General features: G+C 39.3%; 1 protein-coding gene across 5 annotated transcripts in view; it reads left to right on the top strand.

Annotated features, from left to right (window-relative positions):
• Window positions 1-26,679, top strand: part of SLC26A9 (solute carrier family 26 member 9) — a 183,268-nt gene that overhangs the window by 123,337 nt on the left and 33,252 nt on the right. For 4 of the 5 annotated variants that reach the window (XM_069756254.1, XM_069756255.1, XM_069756257.1 and 1 more), the window contains 14 exons: window positions 670-835; window positions 3,985-4,124; window positions 4,223-4,333; window positions 4,417-4,592; window positions 4,735-4,899; window positions 4,983-5,135; window positions 5,527-5,609; window positions 11,863-12,010; window positions 12,460-12,573; window positions 12,988-13,065; window positions 16,886-16,981; window positions 21,241-21,347; window positions 22,319-22,388; window positions 24,532-24,624. In XM_069756254.1, the coding sequence (XP_069612355.1) occupies window positions 711-835; window positions 3,985-4,124; window positions 4,223-4,333; window positions 4,417-4,592; window positions 4,735-4,899; window positions 4,983-5,135; window positions 5,527-5,609; window positions 11,863-12,010; window positions 12,460-12,573; window positions 12,988-13,065; window positions 16,886-16,981; window positions 21,241-21,347; window positions 22,319-22,388; window positions 24,532-24,624 (1,659 nt within the window). In that variant the 5' untranslated portion in view covers window positions 670-710. The remainder of the gene's footprint in view (window positions 1-669; window positions 836-3,984; window positions 4,125-4,222; window positions 4,334-4,416; window positions 4,593-4,734; window positions 4,900-4,982; window positions 5,136-5,526; window positions 5,610-11,862; window positions 12,011-12,459; window positions 12,574-12,987; window positions 13,066-16,885; window positions 16,982-21,240; window positions 21,348-22,318; window positions 22,389-24,531; window positions 24,625-26,679) is intronic. The other variant, XM_069756258.1, reaches the window with a different exon arrangement.

The raw sequence follows: 26,679 nt of genomic DNA, 5'->3' as shown, positions 1-26,679 counted from the left end.
GCGTCATAAAAAAGGAAGTAGTACAAAATAAAAAATAAAGCAGTTCAATAGAGTAGTGAGGGAAGGACGGGGAATTTTTAATTAAAGTATATTAGAAAAATCATAAGATTATGACATTAAAAAAGATTTAGATTAAAATAAAGTTCAATATCGGACATCCCTTTATGCATCTGCTAAGATAAAATCACAGTCAGATAAAGTGGATGGAGCAATCATAAGACTGCTTATCTGGTACATTACATGGACCCCTATCAGTTTCTTCAGTAGAGGAGTCGGAGCTAAATGAAAAATGAGGATTAAAATAACAATTCCATACCCTATCCTACTAAGAGTTTATAGCAAAGGCTCATAGAAAGTGGAAAATCTTTATGAGATTTATTTGCCATTGGAAGTAGGCATAGTTGTCAAAATAAAAAAGAAAATGTTATTGCTCACAATGGTGGTTGTCTTCAGGGAAGCAGAAAATTTTGGAAATTATCAATAACTGAGTGACTTTTTTACATATATATTATATAGATATATATTTTTTATAATATATATTACAACTATGTGTTATGTTCTCCAAAAAGCTTTAAGCCTTTTCATGATATGTTTTCAATGTTGTATATTTATATAAATGAATAAATGATAGTTCTATAAATGTTCTTCTATATCTTTTTTATATGTTAGTTAAATAAAAGGAATATCTGTCACTTCAACTGAGCCAAACCATGAATAAGGCTCGTCCTCGATACATAGTTGACCGATCTACGTACTCTCTTGACCTTTTTAATGAAGAATATGAGAAGAAAAATCGCAGCTACCCAGTGGGTGGAAAAGCAAGGAAATTGTTCAGGTAATATCTATATTATTAATATTATATAAAATAGAGGTCTTTGCTGAAACTTTAAAGTGGTACCACATTTAGTTTTGCATTCAAACATTTTGAATAATTTAAAAATTTGCTCCTGGGTCAAGTGATCTCCAGTCTGACTACCAGTACAGTTCTTGTCCCTCTATATGCATTTTAAGATATCAATTCTGCATTATAACAGAACAGTAATATAGTAATTCATATAATAATTAGTTGCAGTTCTAAAGCTTTCCTGACTCACATTGCCTGTTCAAGCCAATGTGTGTGGAAAATATCCAGTGCATCCTGTGATATGTAATTGTAGCTTGCCTCCTCCGCCTTCTGCTTGTAATGCTTACAAGGAGAAACCTATAACAAACAGAAGGCATGAGATCGGGAGAGTAACTATAATAGGTGCAGGAGCCGGGAGCCTATGAGGATAAAACATTTCCTTTGGTACATGTGAAAATACTATTGCTATTAATGACATGCGGCAATTTGGGCCCATGTTGGATATTTTGCATTGTGGTTCACAAGATTCAAGTTTCACCACTGCAGGTGAAACAGGCTAAAGTTCCATCATATGGAATACACTGAGACTCTGAGAGTCAGCTAAGGTACAAAATACACATAAGATGAGCCTGAATCTTTATTTGGCAAATAGCTATCTTCATTGGTTCCCTAATTAAAATACATGCTATTATCAGCCAAATATGATATTGCACAATAGGATATTAAGTTATTGCCAGACTCCCATGGCAGCAATCCTCTCTAGAAGTAAAAAAAATCATCACATGACAGGTGCTGGCACCGCTTATTCCCAGGGTCCATTTGGCTAGTTACTAGGAGAAGCACCTCCTGTGACATACAATGGCTTATGAAAGTATTCCCCCTCCCTTGACATTTTTCCTGTTTTGCTACCTGGAATTTCTCTGTTTTTTTTTTTTTTGATGATTTGCAACAGTCCATGTATAGAACATGCTTACAACTGAGAACATTTGGTTTTCTTTTTATTGTGAAGCAAACAACAATAGGACAAAATAACTGAAAACTTCAGTGTGCAAAAACTATTCACCCTGCTAAAGTTGGTACTTTGCAGAGCCTCCTTTTGCTGCAATTACAGCTGCAGGTTACTTTGGATAAGTCTCTATGAGTTTTCCACATCTTGCCACTGGGATTTTTGCCCATTCTTCAAGGGAAAACTGCTCCAACTCCTTCAAGTTAGATGGTTTCCTCTAGTGAACAGTCTTTCAAGTCTGGCCACAGATTGTCTATTGGACTAAGGTACGGTTTATTGTGGTCATATGGACAGACACTTCAGTCTCTGCAGCTCTCTCAGGGTTGGTGTCTGTGCTACCTCTCTGATTAATGCCCTCCTTGCCTGGGCTGGGAGTTTTGGTGGGTGATCCTCTCTTGGCAGGTTTGTTGTGGTACCAGGTTCTTTGCATTTGATGATAATGAATTTGATTTTTATTTGGGGGATCACCAGAGATTGGGATATTTTTTTATTACCCAACCCTGACTTGTACTTATCAACAACTTTGTCCCTAACCTGTTTGGAGATCTCCTTGGTATTCATGGTGGTGTTTAGCTAGCGGTGCCTCTTGCTTAATGCTGTTGCAGCCTCTGTGGCCTTTCAGAAAAGGTGTGTATATGCTCACAGACCATGTGACACTTAGATTGCACATAGGTTGACTTCCTTTCACTAAGTATGTGACTTCTGAAGGTAATTGCTTGCATCAGAAAAAAACAAGCCCCCACCTATCCAACATTGCGCAGCCGGACGAGACACCGTGGATCGTGGGACACGAACAGCTATCTACCACATTTAGGGTAGGAGCTAATTACCGCATATACCTGTGTCATTCACGGACTAGTAAGGGGTGGTTCTCTCGTTTTTTCCATTGTGGTCTCTCGTGCACATCAGGCATTTATCTTTATTTTATAAGAACAGTATCCAGCTTAATGACTTAAGCAGGCAAGCAGGGAACTAACCAATTAACCAGTCCCATCAGTTCATTCCTAACGGAGACTCCTTGGACACACATTTCTTTTTCCCAAGCTCGGCATCACATGTTGTAGCATTGAAGTATATTTGTTTACAGAATTGGCACATATTCTGTTCTGATTCCAGCAGCTGGGGACTGTCCTCCTTTCTTTACGAAACCCCCCCTGGGGTAGTCAGCCTACCAGGTGGTGAGCGCCAGTGTGACTCAGTATCTGTAATTATACTTAATATGTCACTCTCCGCAAGGAGAAACGATATTTCTTGGATCCCGGTCAGACACCTCTCACTCAGCCAAACCAAATCTCCACTTTGCACTGACGACGGGCAGTACTCCGAAACACCGTGTCTGCAAATTGAAATTCTGGTTTGGCTTTTATCCTAAATCATGTGACAAGGCTCGTTAAAGTCATGTGACTGTTAGGATTGCTACTTCCAATAGGTGGCACTAGAGTTCTAGTTCTCTTCCTCTCTGAAGAGACAATTTGCATACCATTCCAATAAAATTTTGAATACAACTTGCCCGGCGCATCTGCTGTCCTTACAGACACATATAGAGGCATAGTGCATTATTGTAGATAAATATTTTAGTACTGAGGCTGTCTGTAACATTACAGAACTTGAAGATGCAACATATTCTTAGAAGGATATTTTACAGTAAAAGTGTACTTGCAGGGCCCTGGTGCAAAATCTTTAACAAGATGCCCCTCCTGTCATGGGTAATTTAGAACATTGGTTTCTTCTCACTGGATATTATGGAGTTTGGGTTTCCTCAAGCCCTTGGCAACTAGGGCCCAGGTACAAATGGTATTACAGAATGTCATTTCTTCACATTAAGTGATATTCAGGCAAAGTACGAAGATTGAGGGGGAGTGTAACATTAGGAATCCTAACAGTATGCAACTAGCACAGCTGAGGACACGTGTTGACAGTTGAAACGCTCAGAGGGAGATCTTTACAATATGTATACATGTCTTTAGAATTGCCATAGTTTTACTCCATCATGTTTTATGCTTTGCTCGGAAAACCCCTTCAGTTACTGATTTATTCAAAGAAACATGCTTTTTATGCATTGTATTAGCTTTAAACTTTTAAGAAATTGAAAAAAAAATTCTTATATTATTCAGAATTTATATGTTTCTTTCAGCTGGACGCCGGCCAAATTCAAAGCTCTTATTTTCAGTTTATTTCCTATACTTACTTGGGTGCCCAAATATAAAATAAAAGAATATGCTCTCCCAGACGTGCTCGGAGGTATCAGCGCTGGCACCATTCAGGTCCCACAAGGTTAGCTGGTTCTTTAATTTCCAAAAAGCATATGGCTTATTATCTTCTAATAGTTAAAAACAGAACATGTCGGTTTGTTCTTTCCATTTTGATTGCAGGAATGGCTTTTGCCCTTCTTGCTAACCTCCCGCCTGTGAATGGACTGTACTCTTCCTTCTATCCCCTTGTGATTTACTTCTTCTTGGGAGGTGTTCCACAGATGGTACCAGGTAAGGAATTCTAGTAGATCTTTGGTATATGAGACATGATTTTATGTCATTCCCTGTAACCCCAAACTCTTAATTCATTATAGGAACGTTTGCTGTCATTAGTATAATAGTGGGAAATGTGTGTATGCAGCTGGCTCCAGAGTCCGATTATCAGAAACTGAATGAGACCACAAATGCCACCATAACCGACACTGAGAAGATGAATATGGCAAGGCTGCAGGTTTCAGCAACACTGGCATGTCTGACCGCAATCATACAGGTCAGTATAATCTCACTTAGAGCACAAGAAGTGCCACTTATAGCATGTGGATAGGTAAACGTTTATTAAGTTATTATTTAGTAGGTCAATGATTACAATCTAAGCCATTGTCTATAATAATTCCTTTTGTCCTCCATTTAAGATTGCCCTGGGCTTTGTGCAGTTTGGCTTCGTTGCCATATATTTATCTGAATCCTTCATCCGTGGTTTTATGACAGCAGCTGGCTTGCAAATTCTCATATCTGTGCTTAAGTATATATTTGGGATCACAGTGCCACCATACAGTGGTCCCCTGGCTATTATTTATGTAAGTATTTCTACCTAACCTCCGCTTTAAACTGACAGATTAGCCTATCCATAAAAATAACCCATTCCACTTGCTCATTGTAGACCTTCATAGACATCTGCAAGAAACTTCCACATACCAACGTGGCATCCTTGATCTTTGCTTTGGTCAGCATAGTGCTGCTCATCGTCGTCAAAGAGCTGAACCTTAAATACATGCACAAGATTCGCTTTCCTATTCCCATGGAGATCATCATAGTATGTATCCTTTCTTTATCAATGAATATAAATATATTGGGGCATATTTATCAAGCTAAATGAGACAAGTTTCTAGCGTAACTTCCCCCACCAAAAAAAAAAAATTTAAAAAAATAAACATGACTTCCTGAAATGGAGAAAGGTTGTCACCGAACACCATTCCCCAAGATTGTAATACACATTTCAGGCGCAAAATAATAGGTGGTGAAAATTTAGTATAGACAACCGTAAAATATGACAGATTTATCAAACAGCATGAACCACTTTGAGAAATTTGGCACAGTTTTAACAAATCTAAGACTAATAATATTGATAAATATGTCCAATTTTCTTTATTTTATTTTCCACTATCATAGTATCTCAAGAGCAATTGCCTTTTTTCTTCTTCCAGGTCATAATTGCTACCGCCGTCTCTGGCAATTTTAACCTTCCTGACAGATACCACATGAATATAGTGGGACAGATACCTTTAGGGTAAGTAGTTAAATGAACTTTGAACAGGTATTTTTGTGAAATCACTTTCTCTATACCCGATTTACTCTGTGGTGTCGCATTAGAGGGACATTACCATATGATTTAAGGGGGTGAAATAAGCATTAGACAGGTCATAAATATTGGATTGGTGGGTTTCCGTCACTCAGGACACCCATAGGTCATTTGTTATTCGCTCTGGATGTAAACACCTTGATTGGATCTGCAATGCATAGATCCATTCAACATGCAGCAGCCGCAGCAGAGTACTGCAGAGCAGTTCCTATTCTTTCAATAGGAGCCATTCTTCAGTACCCCACAGCAGCTGTTACACAATTAATGTATCAGAACTATGTTCAAAATGCTTAAATCCGGTTAAGCTGGAGAAAATAGCACCTGACTGCATGACTGAAAGCTAGGGGCTCCCAGGAGAAATAATGTTTAGTTTCTATCGGGTGCCGCATTTTCAGGACTGGGGCACCTCTGTTGACCTGCAGACTAAATCAGATTAATGTAAATGTTAATGAAATTGTATGACCTGCCAGGTTCCCTTTAAATAACATACAAAAAACATACATTATATAATATTATGTGGGGTCTAATTTCGGGAGAGCTCGCTCAGTGCCGGTCGACTGACTTCTTTCTTGTGACTGTGTATATAATATTATTGTTTGTCTTATCTTTTTTGAAGTTTTTCCTTTCTGTTTAATATTTTGATCACCTTCAAATACAGTGACTTAAAAAAATATTTACACACTTCAACTTTTCTGCATTTTTTCACATTATATCCGCAAACGTACTGTAAATGTATTTTATTGGGATTTTATGTGACATACCAACACAAAGTAGCAAGTATTTGTGAAGTGTGAAGGAAATGATAAATGGTTTTCTAAATGTTTAAAAAATATAAATTTGAAAATAGTGATGTGCTTTTGTATTTAGCCCCCTGTAGTCTAAATAATATCCTGAGTGACCAGCTGCCTCTAGAAGTCACATAATTATCATATTAAGTCCACCTGTGGGTAATTTATTCTCAGTATAACTACAGCTGTTCTGTGAAGGCCTCGGAGATTTGTTTGGGAATATTGGGGATCAAACCACATCATGAAAAGCAAAAAACACACACGACAGGTCAGGGATAAAGTTGTGGAGAAGAGGAAGGCTGGAGTCACACTTAACGTATAAAAATCGGTCCAATTTTGACTGCCGAGAATCGCACAAATGTTCCCCGAGCAGTGATCCGTGTGTAATCCCTTTGCAATGCGAGGATGCGATTTCCTCGCATCTAGTAACAGTGTGACATCCGTATGGCATCTGTATGCAATGCGATTCTAACATGAGCTTTTACATATAGCAGTTCTCTCTATATAAAAGCTCATGTTAAAATCGCATTGTAAAACACAACTGTAAACATCATTATAAGACCAAATAATCTTTAAAACATATATATATATACAGTATATATGTATATACTGTATATAGGTAGATAGATTAAAAGCCAGCAAATGGTCTGCTGCGTACAGTATAGAATAGAATAGGTTAGAATAGAATAGATAGAATAGATATATACACATAGAATAGGTGTATTTATAGTACAGACCAAAAGTTTGGACACACCTTCTCATTTAAAGATTTTTCTGTATTTTAATGATTATGAAAATTGTACATTCACACTGAAGAACCTAGAATATAAGACATAATTTCAGTTGTTTCACACTTTTTTGTTAAGTATATAATTCCACATGTGTTAATTCATAGTTTTGATGCCTTCAGTGTGAATGTACAATTTTCATTGTCATGAAAATACAGAAAAATCTTTAAATGAGAAGGTGTGTCCAAACTTTTGGTCTGTACTGTATATAACAAAATATATATATATATATATATTTATATATATATATATATATATATGTTGGTGACACACACACATATATATATATACGGTATATATATAACCTTATATTTCATAGGCGGATAGATAGCAGAATAGACAATAATTCATTCTGTGAAATCATTTCAGAAGTCGACAGGATAGGAGACATGTTTTACATACAGTAAACCATTGCAGAACAGTTAGATTTATAGTCGGGGGGCCAATAACCATGGTTCCTCTCTAGGCTATTAACATCTGTCCTAAGTCACTGGTTTTCTCTCTCTGAAAATTGTGCGGGAGCCCACGCCAGTTTTTTCAGTGAATAGATTCTTTTATTAAATACATACTGGTCCCAAATTTTACACACACACATACTACTAACAGTATTAGTCACTAACATATATAAATCTAATTGTTCTGCAATGACTTACTGTATGTAAACCATGTCTCCTATCCTGTCGGCTTCTGGAATGATTTTACAGAAGCAGACAAATGAATTATTGGCTATTCTGCTATCTATCTCTCTATGAAATATAAAGATATGTATTTACTGTAAATATATATATATGTCACTGATATATATATATATATATATATATATATATATATATATATATATATACAGTTAGGGCCAGAAATATTTGGACAGTGACACAATTTTCGCGATTTGGGCTCTGCATGCCACCACATTGGATTTGAAATGAAACCTCTACAACAGAATTCAAGTGCCGATTGTAACGTTTAATTTGAAGGGTTGAACAAAAATATCTGATAGAAAATGTAGGAATTGTACACATTTCTTTACAAATACTCCACATTTTAGGAGGTCAAAAGTAATTGGACAAATAAACATAACACAAACAAAATATTTTTATTTTCAATATTTTGTTGCAAATCCTTTGGAGGCAATCACTGCCTTAAGTCTGGAACCCATGGACATCACCAAACGCTGGGTTTCCTCCTTCTTAATGCTTTGCCAGGCCTTTACAGCCGCAGCCTTCAGGTCTTGCTTGTTTGTGGGTCTTTCCGTCTTAAGTCTGGATTTGAGCAAGTGAAATGCATGCTCAATTGGGTTTAGATCTGGAGATTGACTTGGCCATTGCAGAATGTTCCACTTTTTGGCACTCTTGAACTCCTGGGTAGCTTTGGCTGTATGCTTGGGGTCATTGTCCATCTGTACTATGAAGCGCCGTCCAATCAACTTTGCAGCATTTGGCTGAATCTGGGCTGAAAGTATATCCCGGTACACTTCAGAATTCATCCGGCTACTCTTGTCTGCTCTTATGTCATCAATAAACACAAGTGACCCAGTGCCATTGAAAGCCATGCATGCCCATGCCATCACGTTGCCTCCACCATGTTTTACAGAGGATGTGGTGTGCCTTGGATCATGTGCCGTTCCCTTTCTTCTCCAAACTTTTTTCTTCCCATCATTCTGGTACAGGTTGATCTTTGTCTCATCTGTCCATAGAATACTTTTCCAGAACTGAGCTGGCTTCTTGAGGTGTTTTTCTGCAAATTTAACTCTGGCCTGTCTATTTTTGTTATTGATGAATGGTTTGCATCTAGATGTGAACCCTTTGTATTTACTGTCATGGAGTCTTCTCTTTACTGTTGACTTAGAGACAGATACACCTACTTCACTGAGAGTGTTCTGGACTTCAGTTGATGTTGTGAACGGGTTCTTCTTCACCAAATTAAGTATGCGGCGATCATCCACCACTGTTGTCATCCGTGGACGCCCAGGCCTTTTTGAGTTCCCAAGCTCACCAGTCAATTCCTTTTTTCTCAGAATGTACCCAACTGTTGATTTTGCTACTCCAAGCATGTCTGCTATCTCTCTGATGGATTTTTTCTTTTTTTTCAGCCTCAGGATGTTCTGCTTCACCTCAATTGAGAGTTCCTTTGACCGCATGTTGTCTGCTCACAGCAACAGCTTCCAAATGCAAAACCACACACCTGGAATCCACCCCTGACCTTTTAACTACTTCATTGATTACAGGTTAACGAGGGAGACGCCTTCAGAGTTAATTGCAGCCCTTAGAGTCCATTGTCCAATTACTTTTGGTCCCTTGAAAAAGAGGACGCTATGCATTACAGAGCTATGATTTCTAAACCCTTTCTCCGATTTGGATGTGGAAACTATCATATTGCAGCTGGGAGTGTGCACTTTCAGCCCATATTATATATAATTGTATTTCTGAACATGTTTTTGTAAACAGCTAAAATAACAAAACTTGTGTCACTGTCCAAATATTTCTGGCCCTAACTGTATATATATATATACAGTATATATACACCAATACCATGTGTATATATCTATTTTATCTATTCTATTGTAAGCTGTCAGTGTGATTTTACTGTACACCGCACTGAATTGACGGCTCTTCAAAAGACACTGATGCATATTTCTCGCAAGTTACACTGATGGTCCGTGTGGTGTCCGTCTTTTTCTCGCACCCATAGACTTGCATTGGCAAGTCTCGGACGATATACGGTGCAAATCACAGCAAGCAAGAAAAAAAACTGATGATATGAGCTGCCCCATAGATTAACATTGGTCCGAGTGCTATGTGATTTTTTCTCGCATAGCACTCGTCCGTATTCCTCTCCAGTGCGACTCCTGCCTAAAGCAGGGTTAGGTTATAAAAAAATAGCCAAGTTCTCAACATATCATGGAGCACTGTTCATACTATCATCCAAAAATGGGAGGAGTATGGCACAACTGCAAACCTACCAAGACATCCACCTAAGGCCGTCCACCTAAATTGACATCCAAAGCAAGGAGAGCCAAAATTACAGAAGCAGTCAAGAGGCCCATGGCCACTCTGGAGAAGTTGCAAAGATCCAGTGAGAGAATCTGTACACAGGACAACTATTAGTTTTATACTCCACAAATCAGGCCATTGTGGAAGAGTGGCAAAAATAGCGCCATTTTTTTAATGCAAGCCGTAAGAAGTCCTGTAGGGGACACAGCTAGCATGTGGAAGAAGGTGATCTAGTCTGATGAGACCAAAGTAGAACTTTATTGGCTAAATGCAAAACGTATGTGTGGCGGAAAACTAATTCTGCACTTCACCCTGAAAACACCATCTCCACTGTCAAACATGGTGATGGCAGCATGATAGTGTAAGGAGGCTTTCCCTCAGCAAGTTCAGGGAAGCTGGTCAGAGTTGATGGCAAGATGGATGGAGCTAAATACAGGGCATCTTGGAGTAAAAGCTGTTAGAGGCTGCAAAAGACCTGAGACTGTTGGGGTCGGTTCACTTTCCAGTAGAACAACGACCCTAAACATACTACCAGAGCTACAATGGAATAGTTTAGATGAAAACATATAAATGTGTTTGACCCAGTCAAGTCCAGACCTAAATGCCAGTAAAAATCTGTGGCAAGACTTGAAAATTGCTATTCGCAGACGTTCTACATCCAATCTCACTGAGCTAGAGCTAGTTTGAAAAGAACAATGACAAAAAATTTCAGCCTCTAGATGTGGAAAGTTGTAGACTCACACCCCGAAAGACTTAGGCCCGTTTCCCACATCATTTTTTCAGGCTCAAATTTTTTTTAAAAACGGATAAGTTGCAAATTGTGAAAAACTGATGCGACGGTTCCGTTTTTTTTTGCTGGATCCGATTATTATTTTTTTTTTTAACCCAGGGATAGAGTTTGGATTTCCTCTTGCGGGGAGGAGAGAGAGAGAAAGAGAGAGAGAGACCCCAGAATGGAAAATGCATGATTTCTTTAAAAAAATGGAGTAGGTCACTGGATTCCATCATTTCACCTCACGTTTTATCTGTTTTTCTGCGGATCCGTTGGTGTGCGTTTTTTCGCCGGACAGAAAAAGCGTTCCTATGTACGCTTTCTCCGGCCGCCGGAAAACTAATTTTCGATGGATCCAGCAAAAAACGGATAAAACGTGAGGCCATCCGTCGCAATCCGGCACTAATACATGTCTATGACAAAAAAACGGATCTGGTGGCAACTTTTGCCAGATCCGTTTTTTCAAAATTCGCCGGATTGTGCCTGACGGCAAAAACCTGATGTGTTAAAGGGGCCTTACAGCAGTAACTGCAGTGAAAGTTGGTCCTACAAAGTATTGATCAGGAGGGCTGAATACAAATGCACGTCACAATTTTCAGATCTATTTTTTTTTAATTATTTAGAAAACCATGTGTGATTTCCTTTACACTTCAAAAATACTTGCCACTTTGTGTTAGTCTGTCACATAAAATCCCAATAAAATACATTTAAGTTTGTGGGAGTAGCATGAAAAAATATGGAAAAGTTCACAGGTATGAAAACTTTTTCAAGGAAGTGTATATACTACATATGACTTTACATTTTCACTAGTAAAGAACTAATTTTCTGTCATTTTATTTTTAGCTTTCCTTCCCCTACCTTACCTACTGTAAGTCAATGGGGTGATATGATTGGCACAGCATTTTCCCTTGCTATTGTCGGCTATGTGATTAACCTTGCCATGGGCAGGACTTTAGGAGGAAAACATGGCTATGATGTTGACCCAAATCAGGTATGGCTTTCATGAATATGTTAGTTTTTTATCAAGCGGATGGAGATTTTTTTTGTTCAAAAATTGGTACTACTGTGAGACGGTTGTATAATAAAAGTCGCTAGACCTTGATTTTTGGTAGCAGTGATTAATCTCAGCAAATGCTAAACTTTTTCTATATTATATACTGAATTTCTGATGCAGTTTCCAACCTGATAAGACATCCACAGGTAAGGTACACAGATGGTTCCTACTTTCAAGAGTATGTGCTGGCCAGAGCTACAATACCAGACTCAGCCAATGGACGAAAAAAAAAGACCCAATGTTAGAATCCTTGACAAGCCATTTTAATGCTTTGGGTCATATATAACTGGTTTCTAACGCATTTTATTTTTTAAAAGCCTTCTATTTACTTTTCATTATATGCAGTATTTTAGTGTATCCAATATAACCCAAAGCTTTCTTTATAGGAAATGTTGGCCCTGGGTTGTAGCAATTTCTTCGGATCATTTTTCTTCATTCATGTTATTTGCTGCGCCCTTTCTGTAACTTTAGCTGTGGATGGGGCTGGTGGAAAATCACAGGTAGGTGGTAATGAGTCTTCATTGGGACAAGATAATCTGTATCAATTTATAGGAATCCATGAACCTGTTCATTACAAGTATCACCAAAGCTAATGCTATACCCAAAGAAAATATTCCAATCCAACATCGGGATATTTGTAGAGAATAAGTGGCATGGTTTCTTTCTATAATTATGTAATATACTAAAATACATATAAATGTAGCTATTACACCTTTTCTTATAGAAGTCAACAGTGTGTTCCCTATATTTGTGCTTTGCCCCTTACGGATCTTTGGGTTTAAAAAGTCACAGGTTTCTATTTGCCTTATAAATGTATGAAGTCCACAGACCAATCACACACGATAAAGCCCAATAAAAATGCATTGATAACAGACAGCACATGGCATGATTTTTGTGTTTTTTTTTCTCCTTAGATGTCTAGTTTCTTTGTAATGATGGTGGTTATGGTGACAATGCTGGCACTTGGTACCTACTTACAACCTCTTCCTAAGGTAGATATATTTGTGCCTTTAGTTCTATACAATAGAGTGGCGTGTAAAAGTTTGTCAAAATTACTGTTATTGTGAATAGTTAAGCAAATTGAAGATGAAATGATCTCTAAAAGGGCCAAAGTTAAAGATAACACATTTCTTTTGTATTTTAGGCACAATATATATTCTTTTTATTTTCATAATAAAAACTACAAAAAGGAAAATGGGCAATCGCAAAAGTTTTATCACCCTTGGAGATTTGTGTGCTCAGATAACTTTAGCCAAGGTATCAGACCCTAACTAGCCTGATATAGTTGTGGCTTGTTCACGATCATTGTTAGGAAATGCCAGGTGATGCAAATTTCCCAGCTTTATAAAAACCCAGCATCCTCTAACCTTGTGCCAAAAAACAGCAGCTTAGCATTCTGAAAATGATAATGGCGGAGGCCCACAAAGCAGAAGAAGGCTATAAGAAGGTAGCAAAGCGTTTTATTGTTGCCTTTTCCTCAGTTCGAAATGTAATTAAAAAAATGGCAGTTAACAGGAACAGTGGGGGTCAAGTTTAGGTCTGGAAGGCCAGGCAAAATGTCAGTGAGAGCCAGCGTCGGACTGGAGCACCTTGGGCCCACCAAAGAAAATCATTCTTGGGGCCCACTATGTAGCTACATAGAAATAGATACAAGACCACCAATTGTGCGGTAAAAAGCGCTAATATCAGGGTATAATATAAGGTAGTACACGTCTTAATTATGTAGCAAGGGTTGGGGTAGCCCCCTCGCAGAATATAATTTAGCCCCCTCAGAAAATATAACGCAGTCCCCTCTAATAGAATATAATGCAGCACCCCACAAAATATAATGCAACCCCCTCAGGTATAACACAGTCCCCACCATAGAATATAATGTAGCACCCTCATAGGGTATAATGCAGCCCCCTCATATAGTATAATGCAGCCACCACAGAATATAATGTAGTCAACTGAGAGAATGCAGCCCCACCACAGAATATAATTCAGCCCCCCATAGAGTACACTGTAGCCCCCTCACATAGTATGATGTAGCCCCCCATAATATAATGTAGTCCCCTGAGAATAATGCAGTCCCCCAACTGAATATAATGTAGCCCCCTCATAAAGTATAATGCAGCCCCTCTCCACCCCCATCGTTGTCCTCATCACCACCTCATCATTGCCTTCTCCCCCACCACCTCCATCAGTGCCCATTCCACCACCTGCATAATTGCCTCCTCCCCCACCATCATTGTCCTTTTCATCACCTTAATCATTGCCTCCCCCCACCACCATCATTGCCCATTTCATCACCTCCATCACTGCCTCCCACCACCACCATTGCCCATCACCTCCATCATTGCCCCCCCACCACCATCATTGCCCATCACCTCCATCATTGCCTCCCCACCATCATTGCCTATCACCTCCATCATTGCCTCCCATACATCATTACCTATCACCTCCACCATTGCCTCCCCCACCATCATTGCCTCCCCTCACCCTCATTGCCCATCACCTCCATCATTCCCTCCCTCACCATGATTGCCCATCACCTCCATCATTGTCTCCCTCACCATCACTGCCCATCACTTCCATCATTGCCTCCCCACCACCACCATCATTGCCCATCACCTCCATCATTGCCTCCCCCACCATCATTGCCTCCCCTCACCCTCATTGACCATCACCTCCATCATTCCCTCCCTCACCATGATTGCCCATCACCTCCATCCTTGTCTCCCACACCATCACTGCCCATCACTTCCATAATTGCCTCCCCTCACCTCCATCATTGCCTCCCCACCACCACCATCATTGCCCATCACCTCCATCATTGTCTCCCCCAACCACCATAATTGCCCATCACCTCCATCATTGTCTCCCCCCACCAATATCATTGTCCTTCACCACACACACAGCTCACTGCAGCTCATCACTCACACACACACTCTCACACACACACACTCTCTCTCTCTCACACACACACTCTGAGCACACACACTCTCTCACACACACACAGGCAGGCACACACGCAGGCACACAGCACAGCTCACCTCCCCACAGCAGCAGCTCATTCCAGCAGCCTCTTCCTCGCTGGATTCCTGGAAGCTTTCTGACTGAGATAGCAGCACACTGGATGATGACGTCATCCAGCTGGGCTGTCTCAGACAGGAAGCAGGACGCCGGGAGGTGAGCTGCTCTGTGAGTCTGTGTGCCTGCGTGTGTATGTGTGCGGTGCTGTGTGTGTGTGTGGGTGTGTGGTGCGGCTTTACATGCAGGCAGTTAGCTGCACCCTGCGGCTAACGCTGCCAGCTATTAAAGAGAAATGGTATTCACGCCTCTTCCATGCCCATAGGGGCGTGGGGAAGTGTGAATATTCATTTGGCTTTAACAGCGGGGACAGGATCCTGTCTCCAGCTGCTGCTACTGGCACAGGGCGGGCCCCCTTGACTGAGGGGCCCTATAGCCACTGGCAAGGGGCCCCTGGAGTAGTGGGGGCCCTATGCAGCTGCTGGCCAGTATGCCAGCAGGTGTCAGTGCCAGTCCCAGCCTGGTGAGAGATGCTCATAGGATTGCTAGAGAGGCAAATCAGAACCCCCACTTGACTGCAAAACAAAAGACCTTCAGAAAAATTTAGAAGACTCTGGAGCTGTGGTATATAGTTCTACTCTTCAAAGACTCCTGCACAAATATGACATTCATTGAAGTAACATCAGAAAAAAAAACACTCCTGCATCATCACCATAAAAATTCAGCATCAGAAATATGCAAAAGAACATCAAGACAAGCCTCATGCATTTTAGAAACAAGTCCCGTGGACTGATGAGCTTAAAATAGAACTCTTTGGCCACAATGATCAAAGGTATGTGTGGAGAAAAAAGGGAACAGAATGTCTGGAAAAGAACATCTCGACAACCATTAAGCATGAGGATGGATCAATCATGCTTTGGGGTTGTGTTGCAGTCAATGGCACAGTTAACGTTTAATAGGTAGAGGGAAGAATGGATTCAATGAAATCTCAACAAATTCTTGATGCAAACATAACACCATCTGTAAAAAAGCTGAAGTTGAAAAGAGGATGGCTTCTACAAATGGATAATTATCCCAAACACACATCAAAATCCACAACATACAAACTCAAAAGGCCCAAGCTGAAGATTTTACAATGGCCCTCACAGCTCCCTGATCTGATGATCTGAACATCATTAAAAAAATCTGTGGCTAGACCTCAAAATAGCAGTGCATGCAAGACGACCAAGGAATCTCACAGAACTGGAAGAATTTTCCAAGGAAGAATGGATGAAAATCCCTCAAACAAGAATTGAAAGACTCTTGGCTGGCAACAAAAAGCGTTAACGAGCTGTGATACTTTCAAAAGTGAGTGCTACTAGATACTAAAGCATACAGGGTGCCCAATCTTTTGCATCAGCCTCTTTTCCCTTTTTGTAATTTTTAAAGTGTAAAAGATGAAAATATATATATTTATTTTTTGTTTCAAATATAAAGGAAATGTGTCATCTTTAACTTTATGCCTTAGAGATCATTTCATCTTCAAATTGCTAAAAACCGTCCACAATAACAGTAATTTTGATCAGGGATGCCCAAACTTTTACATGCCGCTGTACAAATATTACCATTAGCGTGTTTCAATTATTTCTCTGCCTCTTTTTTTATATAATATTTGTATTGAAATTCTATTATATTTCCTACCTTTAATCAAAGAAATAGAATGTAAATAACTACGGTATAAATGTAATATGATAATGGCTCTTGCCTCCATCAAACCACATGCGTCTTACTTCACTTGCCATTGTTACTTGTGTCCTTCAGGCTGTCCTAGGAGCTTTGATAGCGGTGAACCTAAAGAATTCTTTAAAGCAACTTGCTGATCCTTTTTACCTTTGGAAGAAAAGCAAACTTGACTGTGTAAGTTATGTAATTATGTCCCATTTCATCTGTTTTTTATTTGGCCATTTGCTAGCTACCAATAATTTATGAGCAGTTTGTGTATTAACCCCGTGATATGGGCACCAGTTTTGAACAGCTGACATGTGCCACTAAGAGCTGCGGGTGGAATTGCGATCCACCCACTGTTGTTAACCTGTTAAATGCTGCTGTCAATATCTGACGACGGCATTTAATGTGATCGCGCCAGAAGCGTGTCACTAATCCCACCCATCGACGTGTCTGTCACAAGACCGCGGGTCGCCGAAGGGTTTGCATGACAACCCGGGGTCTGCAGGAGCCCCCTGTGATTGTCATTGCCGGATTGCTATGACCACTGCCAAGCGGTCGGTGCTCATAGCAAGTGAGCATTTCTGCTACACACAGGCAATCTGATCATTGTCTGTGTGTAGCAGAGGTGATTGGACAACTGCAGCTTCTAGTCTCCTATAGAGACTATTGAAGCATGCAAAAAGAAGAAAATGTTTTTAGAAATATTACAAAAAATTAAAAAAATATAAATGTTCACATAAAAGTTCAAATCACCCCCCATTCAATATAAAACAATAAAAAAATATATATAAACATATTTGGTATTGTCACATTCAGAATTGTCCGATCTATCAAGCTATACCAATCGGATTAATTCTTTTTAAACGGCATAGCCGTAAAAACACCAAAATTACATTTTTTTTGTTGCATTAAAATGCAATAACGGACGATGGAAACATTGTATCCACACTGACATGGTATCAATAAAAACGTCAGCTCGGCAGACAAAAAATAAGCTCTCACCCAGCCCCAGATCATGAAAAATGGAGACACTACGGGTCTAGGAAAATGACGGAATGTTTTTTTTTAACAAACTTTGGAATTTTTTTTCCACCATTTAAATAAAAAGCAATCTATGCATATTAGGTACGAACTCGCAATGACCTGGAGAATCATAATAGCAGGTCAGTTTTAGAATTTGGTGAACACAGTAAAAAAAAAGAAAAAAAAAAAACAGTTGTGGAATTGCACTTTTTTTTGCAATTTCACCGCACTTGGAATTTTTTTCCCATTTTCAGGTACACAATATGGTAAAACCAATGGTGATGTTCAAAAGTACAACTTTTCCCGCCCAAATAAGCCCTCATGTGCCATATTGACGGAAAAATAAGACATTTGTGGCTCTGGGAAGAAGGGGGGCAAAAACAGAAATGTGAAAACGGGCCAGAGGGTGAAAGGGTTAACAAATTTGCCGTTTGTTATCTCCTACTGTTTTTAGCACTGCCCTGGTTTTTTCTTGCATCATGTGATCACAGTTTTTTCCACGGCTCACATTGTGTGCCATTTTCTTTCTTCATATAAGACTATGAAAGTATCATTCTGAGTCTCATAAACTTAAGTTGAGAAAGTAACTTCCTGTCCAAACACAAAAACGCTGTGTTGTAATTCGTAAACGAAACATTCTTCACTGATCGGTAAAATAATAATTAAAAAAAAAAAAACAAAGGAGTGTGATATAAAAAAATATAAAATCAAAGTAAAAAATATCTTTATACAGATATGCCAAACCAAAAAGAACAAATGTTTGAATGAAGTGAATAAAGTAGATACAATAGCGGTATTTATTTAAAAAAATAATTGCATTAAATATTAGAACAACATGTTAAGTTTCCAACAAAAACAGATATATGGACAAATTGGTGGGCGACTCGATGAGGGAGCCCCCAATAGTAAAATCACCTGACAAAGCATTTGTGAAACTCGTTGGGAGTTTGATGGGTGAGCTTCTGATTATGCTTTTTTTGTACTTTATGTGCAATGTTTGGCAATTACTTTATTTGGCGCTCCAATCTGAATTACTGTATGGGTATGTACGGTATATGTAATACCATTTTCTTATAAATGATTTGTATAATTATACATCTATACAGGTATGCTTTCTGTGCTAACTATTTTGTACAGTGATTGGTGCCTTTTTGAGACTCCCTCAGGGCCGGACTGGCCATCTGGCAATTCTGGCAAATGCCAGAAGGGCCTGCCTGGTCATGGGCTGCCTTGTCTGCTACACTGCTAACAGAATCTGTGTTCTCAAGACATCCATACTGTTAAGTGTAGTGATGGAGCACAAAGTCACTGACTCCGTCACTTACCCCAGCAGGCCACGGGTATCATTAGAAATATTGGTCTTGTGGAAAATCTTCCTTTTCTCCATCCAGGGTAATATTAGTAATATATCCCATCTGGTTCATGGTGACGAGGACATCATGGGCCTGTGTGCTTTCACATGCCAGGGCTGAATTTCAGCCCCAGTCCGTACCTGGACTCCCTCATCAACTCACCTACCAATTTGTCCTTGTGCCTGTTTTGTTGTAAATGTAAACGTATTGGTTTAGTACTTAATAAAATATATTTTTTTAAATAAATAATTGTATTTAATTTAGTCTGGGCACACATTTGTTCTTTTTGGTTTCTCATTACGGTTATGCCATTGGGACCCCCTATGCAATTCTTTGAAAAAAAAAAAAAAACACTGATGGAGGTGGACTAACAATATAACACTTAATTTTGATATCGTTAGTCCACAAATTTATTCTCATAGTGGACTTAAGTCTTCATCCTCCAGCTAAAGTGATCTCTCAATCAGTAATTTTATTTTTGTAGAGATTAAAGATAAACGGTTACTGTATAATATTTGTTAGGTATACCTGTAAAAACATGGAAATTTGTTCTGAAATCACAGAAAATCACTGCAAACACATTGATCACAATTTTTATTTGTGAACTGAACCCAAATAACTACAGTACATGATATAATGAATATCATTAGGATCTTTCTTGTAGCTTGTTTGAAAGTACATAAATTCTTATGAAAAAGGTTAATTTCTGGGGTTTCATGAAAGGCTACGTTCCAGGCCTAAGAGAATTACACAGTCATTATTTATTGTAGGCAGCTTCTTGGTGAATTATGTAAAGGTCATATGATTTCAATGGTGTCTGGAGACAGCTTGGATCTCAGCTCGGTCTCTTATCAGTTTAACTTCAGATTTGAAATAGGTCAAATAAATAATGAAAAGTATTTCATGAGTGGTAAGGTAGAAAGTCTTGGAGATCTGTGATCATAAGAGCATAGCTGTATAAACAACTAGCTCGCTAACAACTGTATACTAATACGTATATATATATGTTTGTGTATGTTTTTCTTCTGTGAACTTTCCATGAAAATCACATTTAAGCAAAATTATATACATTATATCTATATACAGTATGCATTGCAACTATCACATGAATAAGGCAGGGGGTACACAGCGACTTTGGCCTAGCCAGCCGTTGCGCAGCACGAGAGTCTAACACGGCCACGTAGGGAGTGCCATTATTATTTTACTACATTGAGAAGTGCAGAGTATTTAGCCTCAGTCATTTACATGGATATAATCTATTTCAAAGGTGAAATCTTCCATCGGAAATGGAAACTATTTTTATTTCATTGATTTGGCGATGAGGGTTTTATGTTTGTTTTACTTTCGGACAGTGTTTGCTGCCTTACAGCATAACCTGGAGCTTCCTGGACCTGAGCAATAGAATCAATCATCCATGGACACCAGTGTTTGAAGTCATCTGTCAAACACGTTGGCCATCATTATTTTATTATTTTTATTATTGGACATGGATATTTTATTTGTTTTGTTGGACGCATATTGGAGCTAATTAGTGATGAGCGGGTGTGCTTGTTACTAGAGATTTCCGAGCATGCTTGGGCGTTCTCTGAGTATTTTGGGCATGCATGGAGATTATGTTTGAGTCGCCGCAGCTGCTTGATTTGCTACTGCTAGATAGCCTGAATACATGTGGGGGTTGCTTGTTTGTTAGGGAATCCCCACATGTATTCAGGCTGCCTAGCAGCCACAAATCAAGCAGCTGCGGCAACTCAAACAATCTCCATGCACGCCCAAAATACTTGGAGAACATCCGAGCGTGTTTGGAAATCTCGAGTCATGAGCACACTCGCTCATCACTAGAGCTAATGTTTGAACAATCTGCCGAACCAACAATACCAAAACCTATTACTATAGTAATTAATGTCTATGTTTTACCAGAAGTTATCAGCATCTCAAGTAATTTTGCTTTAAAAATTACCCTATGAAAAAAAAACTATGTCAATCAGTTATTGTCCAGTCTGGAGTCTGTCTCATTGTATACAGTGATGACTAATATTAATTATTTTGAATCTTGGTTCTTCCATCTATTTATAGTGTGTCTGGGTTGTGAGTTTCCTCTCCACCTTCATCCTTGGTCTTCCATATGGAGTTGCTGTTGGTGTAGGATTTTCCATCTTGGTTGTCATCTTTAACACACAGTTGTAAGTTGTATCTTCTTTGTATTGCTACAGTATAAAATAAGGGCAGGCAGCAACACGGTGATACAGGAATAGAACCCTCGCTAGTTTTCCTTTATAAACCCATCATTATATATACAAGGGTGTAAAATGGAACCATGAGACTCCATATCAAAAGCAATACCAATTTATTATGTAATACCAATGTACCTTCTACTCTTCCATCATCGACAGAAAACTAACTATAACCCTACCCCTTTGTGCTGCCAGATATACTGTAAATATGGAGATAGAGATAGATAGATAGATAGATAGATAGATAGATAGATAGATAGATAGATAGATAGATAGATACTGTAGTGTGACAGAGTCACAGGTAAAGTACTGGAGGGGTGATATGTGTCACTTCGCTTAATGGTGTCAGTGATATAAAGCCAGAGTATTTTCCTCCAGCACTCTAAAGTGTTGTGAGGCTTAATCTAAAGTTGCATAAATGGGCTGGTTTCATGTGGACATTCATAGACCTGGTGGGAGAATGTCCACCTTATCTCCATCTGCAGAGCCTGACAGGACCTGAGTGATATCACAATCCTGTGATCAGTCACATGATGGAGGAGTCACATGGTCTAGGGTTTAAGTAGCTGGCTTTCAAGTGCAGCAATGTGGTGTGTCTGGAGAGAGGATTCTCCAGTGGTTTTGCATCCTGAGGAGGAAGGACTTCAGCTAGAGTTACCACTTTGTTTTACTTGGCTGTTTTTGCTGTGTTTATTTTGTGCTTCACCCTTGGTTTCAGTCGTACTAAATAAACCAAGTGCATCTTTCAAGCCGTAGTGTTCCTGCATCTACCTCTGTGTGCAGCCGAGTGAGCTGATCTAGCACGATAGATAGTTAGATAGATAGATAGATAGATAGATGTTATATAAAAGATAGATACCGTATATCAGCTACTGTCAGAATCATATACATTTTTGTTCCCCTTCTCTTGCCCATGTTAGTCGAAATGGTTCAGCCCTTGGTCAGGTGGCCTCTACTGATCTATATAAGAACCCAAAAGTCTACAGTAAGGTAAGAGTTTTGCTGAATATTTTTCTTCTGTGCTCTGTATTAACAGTAGAAAACTACAACTTCTGACAAATCACCCAAAAAACAACTCGAAGGCCTCTTTCAGACCTTTCTTGGTACACATGCTATGCATGTGCACAATGAACCGTATACAGAAATCACATAGATATCAAGTCTGTGTGTAATAAAGTATTGCAGCGTGCACTAGTGTGGTCTGTTTTACAAACCAGATTAATACAATTAAATGGCAGGCAGCTCCTGTCCCCTGATGCGATACAGACGAACAAATGGAGCTCGACACAGCACCAGTCACTTCTTCAATTTGCTAATGTGACAGACCCCAATTATTACAATGGACATCTGAATCCGGCCTATGCCTCTTTTGACACATTAGATTTTGTCATTGACAGTACACTGACACATTATGTTATGGGGGGCTAATCCCATGTCAGGTTTTTGCTGGTGACATCCGTATGCTTTCCATTTTTCACTGACTGGTTATTAGGAGAAGCTTGGTGAACCTCCATTACTTTTTTTTTCATATAAGAAAAATGAATGACTCACGAATAGCTAATAGTTCATATATTGACCAACAACAGTTGAAAAGCAATTCAGCATACTGATTAAAAATGGTAAATTTTTTTTGAATGTGAAAAGAATTACTGAAGTGTGAATAAGGCCTCGCACCTTTTTTTTCTTATCGGGAAATAAAAACTTATGGGAAGTAACCCAATCTTCTTCTAGCAACTAGTCAATGAAAATTAATCAGCACATCGATGCAATTTTGGTCGTATCCATGTGCTAGCATATTTTTTTTTACTGACCCATTAACGCCTCATTCATACGTGACAAAAAACGACCAATAAGTGTTTGGTCAATGCGTTCTTTTTTATCTTCTTTGTTTCATCAGTTTTTCTTGTATGCAAAAAATACTGATGGTGTTTTTTAAATCCTCTCCTAGCATCTGATAGTAAAAAATGGACAACTTTTTTCCCAGACCATTAGGGTCTGTTTACATGGACCATTTGGGTCTGTTTACATGGACCATTTGGTGGCACGGTATGACTCCCGTCTGGTAAAGTTTTACCGATCTATGGTCGTTTAAAGTCTACACACAAGACCAAAGTAAACCGTGAGAGATCCTCTTTGAGTCCTGTTTACACATGGCAATGCTCCGCCAAGAACAATTACCGTACCTTTTGTGCTGCTTGAAAGATCATTTCACCAGATGAACGCGTATTTTGCTTATTTATTGAGTCATCAGCAACCTCCTTACAGAACAAGATGATCATGAAATGAGCATTTTTAACAACCCTCATTCACGATTATTTTGCAGTGTAAATGCATCATTGGACTTGAATAGGTGAAATCAATCCTAGGTTTCAAAACAAATACATAGTTTGCAGAACACTTTTTTCCCAAAAACATGGACATGTGAGTAGCCACATATACTACAACATGTGTCCTATCCATGAAAACACTAAGGCCTCAATCAGCCATCACTGATTAATCTCGTAAGCAAAAATTGGTTTGAGTTTCATCAGTGTTTTTGATCAGAGTGTCATCAGAGTTTGGTCAGTTTTTACCATCAGAGTTGTGTTAGTGTTTTTGTCTGAAATAAAAAAGTGATGAAGGTTTCTTAACTTTCTTAAATCTAACGGTCCATGAAAAATGGACAGCACACAGATGGCGTCCTGTCCGATTTTATCACAGACCTATAGACTTGCATTAGTGAGATTGACCTGAAAATAAATCAGACTGCCCTCTGAGATTTTGGCCGAACCACTCGGTTTCTAAAAACGTACGGACACATGAACAGCTCCATAGCCTATGATATCCATGAAAACCTCGGATAGAACTGGAGTCTGAATGAGCCCTAATAGAACTTGTACATGCGCACATATATCAGACAAAAGTAAGACATGTCTCCATTTTATTTGAAGACCATCATAAAAAATAGTGGATATAAATATCCCCATAGAATATAAGATGTCAGTGTGTTGTTTGGGAAAAACTGATGTGTGAATGCTACCAAAATTAAGCTAATTACAGAGATAAACTAAATTGCTCCTTTACAAATATGGTACTATTAAATAGAGGTTTTCACATGCAGTATATACTCACTTCTCTTGTTTTCTCGCTCCAGATTCTATCTATTGATGGGATCAAGATTGTCAATTACTGCTCTCCACTATATTTTGCCAATTCTGAGATATTCAGACAAAAGGTTATTAACAAGGTAAACTCAGAAATGCATGTAAAAAAAAAAAAACATATATGTATTCTCAGATGTGATGTGTTGTTATCTACATGGCCCAATACAACATCAGTAATAGGGTTCCCACCTACCAAGGGCCATTAATAATAATAATAATAATAATAGTGTTCTTATGTGGCAGAGGGGCTTTTCAGCTCATCAGGCTCCAAAGCCCAGGTGTAAAAGCTATATCTGCACCCCCCTACCTGTTCGGCACTACTCTCCAGCTTTGTATTGATACTCTTTTCTGAAATCACCAGATTTATTTACTTTGTTATTGCCCAAGCACTGTGGCAAATAACATTCACATTACGTGCATAATGCGGCGTGAGATTGTTTGATAAGTGGATACTGAAAAAGACATCAATCAATCTACAAAAATATACCTTATCAGTGTACTGTGTGTGCGCATAACACAAAGAAAGCCTTTGACACTATTATCTTTGGATTTTATGTGAAAAAGTGCAGACTGCTTTCGTTAATGTCAATAGCATCTGTATCGGAAAAGTCTGCTTTTCATAAATGATTTGATAAAGTTAGCATTCCATTATTATCTATTCATGAAATCTATTGAAACTACATATGCAATATAAATGACATTTAAAGGACAACTTTACTGTTGACTGAAGGGAATATCCCATTAGGACATATTGCCATATGGACATTGTTGACGGAGTCCTTCATTTCAGGAATGCCAATTATGAATCAGAGTAGATAGTTGCTCAAACTAAAAAAAAAATCTACTGGCGATAAGAACTAATCACTGGGGTCACTTCATGCCTAAGAAGGATTTTGGACAATAATTTTAAAGGCATATATTCTCATGGTGAATCTCTTTCAGAATGCAGCTGAACTGATTGCCTTTGTTCCGCTTTTAGTACACCTACCAAACTGTCAATTTTGCTGGGGAAGCAGCAGCCATCCCAGCAATAACTCAACAGTGTTAGCAGCAGGAAAAAGCTAGCATGGCTACTAGAGATGGGAAGATCGATTTGTAGGACTCCAGTCCATCGGTCAGGAGAGTAATGTGTGACTGGTTGACGAGAGACTTGTGAATCTCCTTACCATGTGTCATTACACGCTCTTCTTTTGATCAGACAGACTGGCAGGACATCAGATGTGCATCATGCTTCAATTATGACATCGCATCAGGCGGCTAATCAAAAAAAGAGCTGATTGGTAAGAGGAGATTAGCAGGCTTCTGGTCCAATGGTCACAGATTACTGACCTGACTGGAGTCCTATAAATTTTGCGCTTGACTGATGTCAGGCTTACCGGATGGTAGTTGCCTGGATCGACCTTCTTACCTTTGTTAAATATCGGTACCACAGGAGCTATCCTCTAATCTTGTGGCACCACCCCTGTTACAAGAGAGTCTGAGAATATGAGATACAGCATTCTGTCAATTATTGGGCTTAATTCCCTCAGTATCCATGGATGAATGCCATCTGGGCCGGGGGATTTGTCAATGTTTAAATTGCTCAGATGTAGATGCACTTCTTTTTGTGTTAAACTAGTTATATCAGGTTGTGAATTTTGATTTTTGCCTTGTTGAATGATCCCTGTAACAGACAGTTCTTTAGTGAACACAGATGAAAAGTGCCTGTTTAATATCTCTGCCTTTTCTTTATCTTTTGTAAATATCTTGCTGTTGTTATCTCTTAAGGGGCCAATACCATAAATTGATGTATTTATAAAAAAATTTGGGATTTATTTTAACCCCTCTGTGACCTTAGACGTACTATCCCGTCGAGGTGCCCTGGGCTTATCTGACCCTGGACGGGATAGTACTTCATAGCCGATCGGCCGCGCTCACGGGGGGAGCGCGGACGATCGCGGCCGGGTGTCAGCTGCTTATCGCAGCTGACATCCGGCACTATGTGCCAGGAGCGGTCACGGACCGCCCCCGGCACATTAACCCCTGGCACACCGCGATCAAAGATGATCGCGATGTGCCGGCGGTGCAGGGAAGCACCGCGCAGGGAGGGGGCTCCCTGCGGGCTTCCCTGAGCCCCCCGCAGCAACGCGATGTGATCG

The sequence above is a fragment of the Ranitomeya imitator genome, chromosome 3 (assembly GCF_032444005.1).
Source record: "Ranitomeya imitator isolate aRanImi1 chromosome 3, aRanImi1.pri, whole genome shotgun sequence".
Lineage (NCBI taxonomy): Eukaryota > Metazoa > Chordata > Amphibia > Anura > Dendrobatidae > Ranitomeya > Ranitomeya imitator.
Note: the sequence above shows the minus strand (reverse complement) of the source record. Positions and strands in the feature narration are given on the sequence as shown.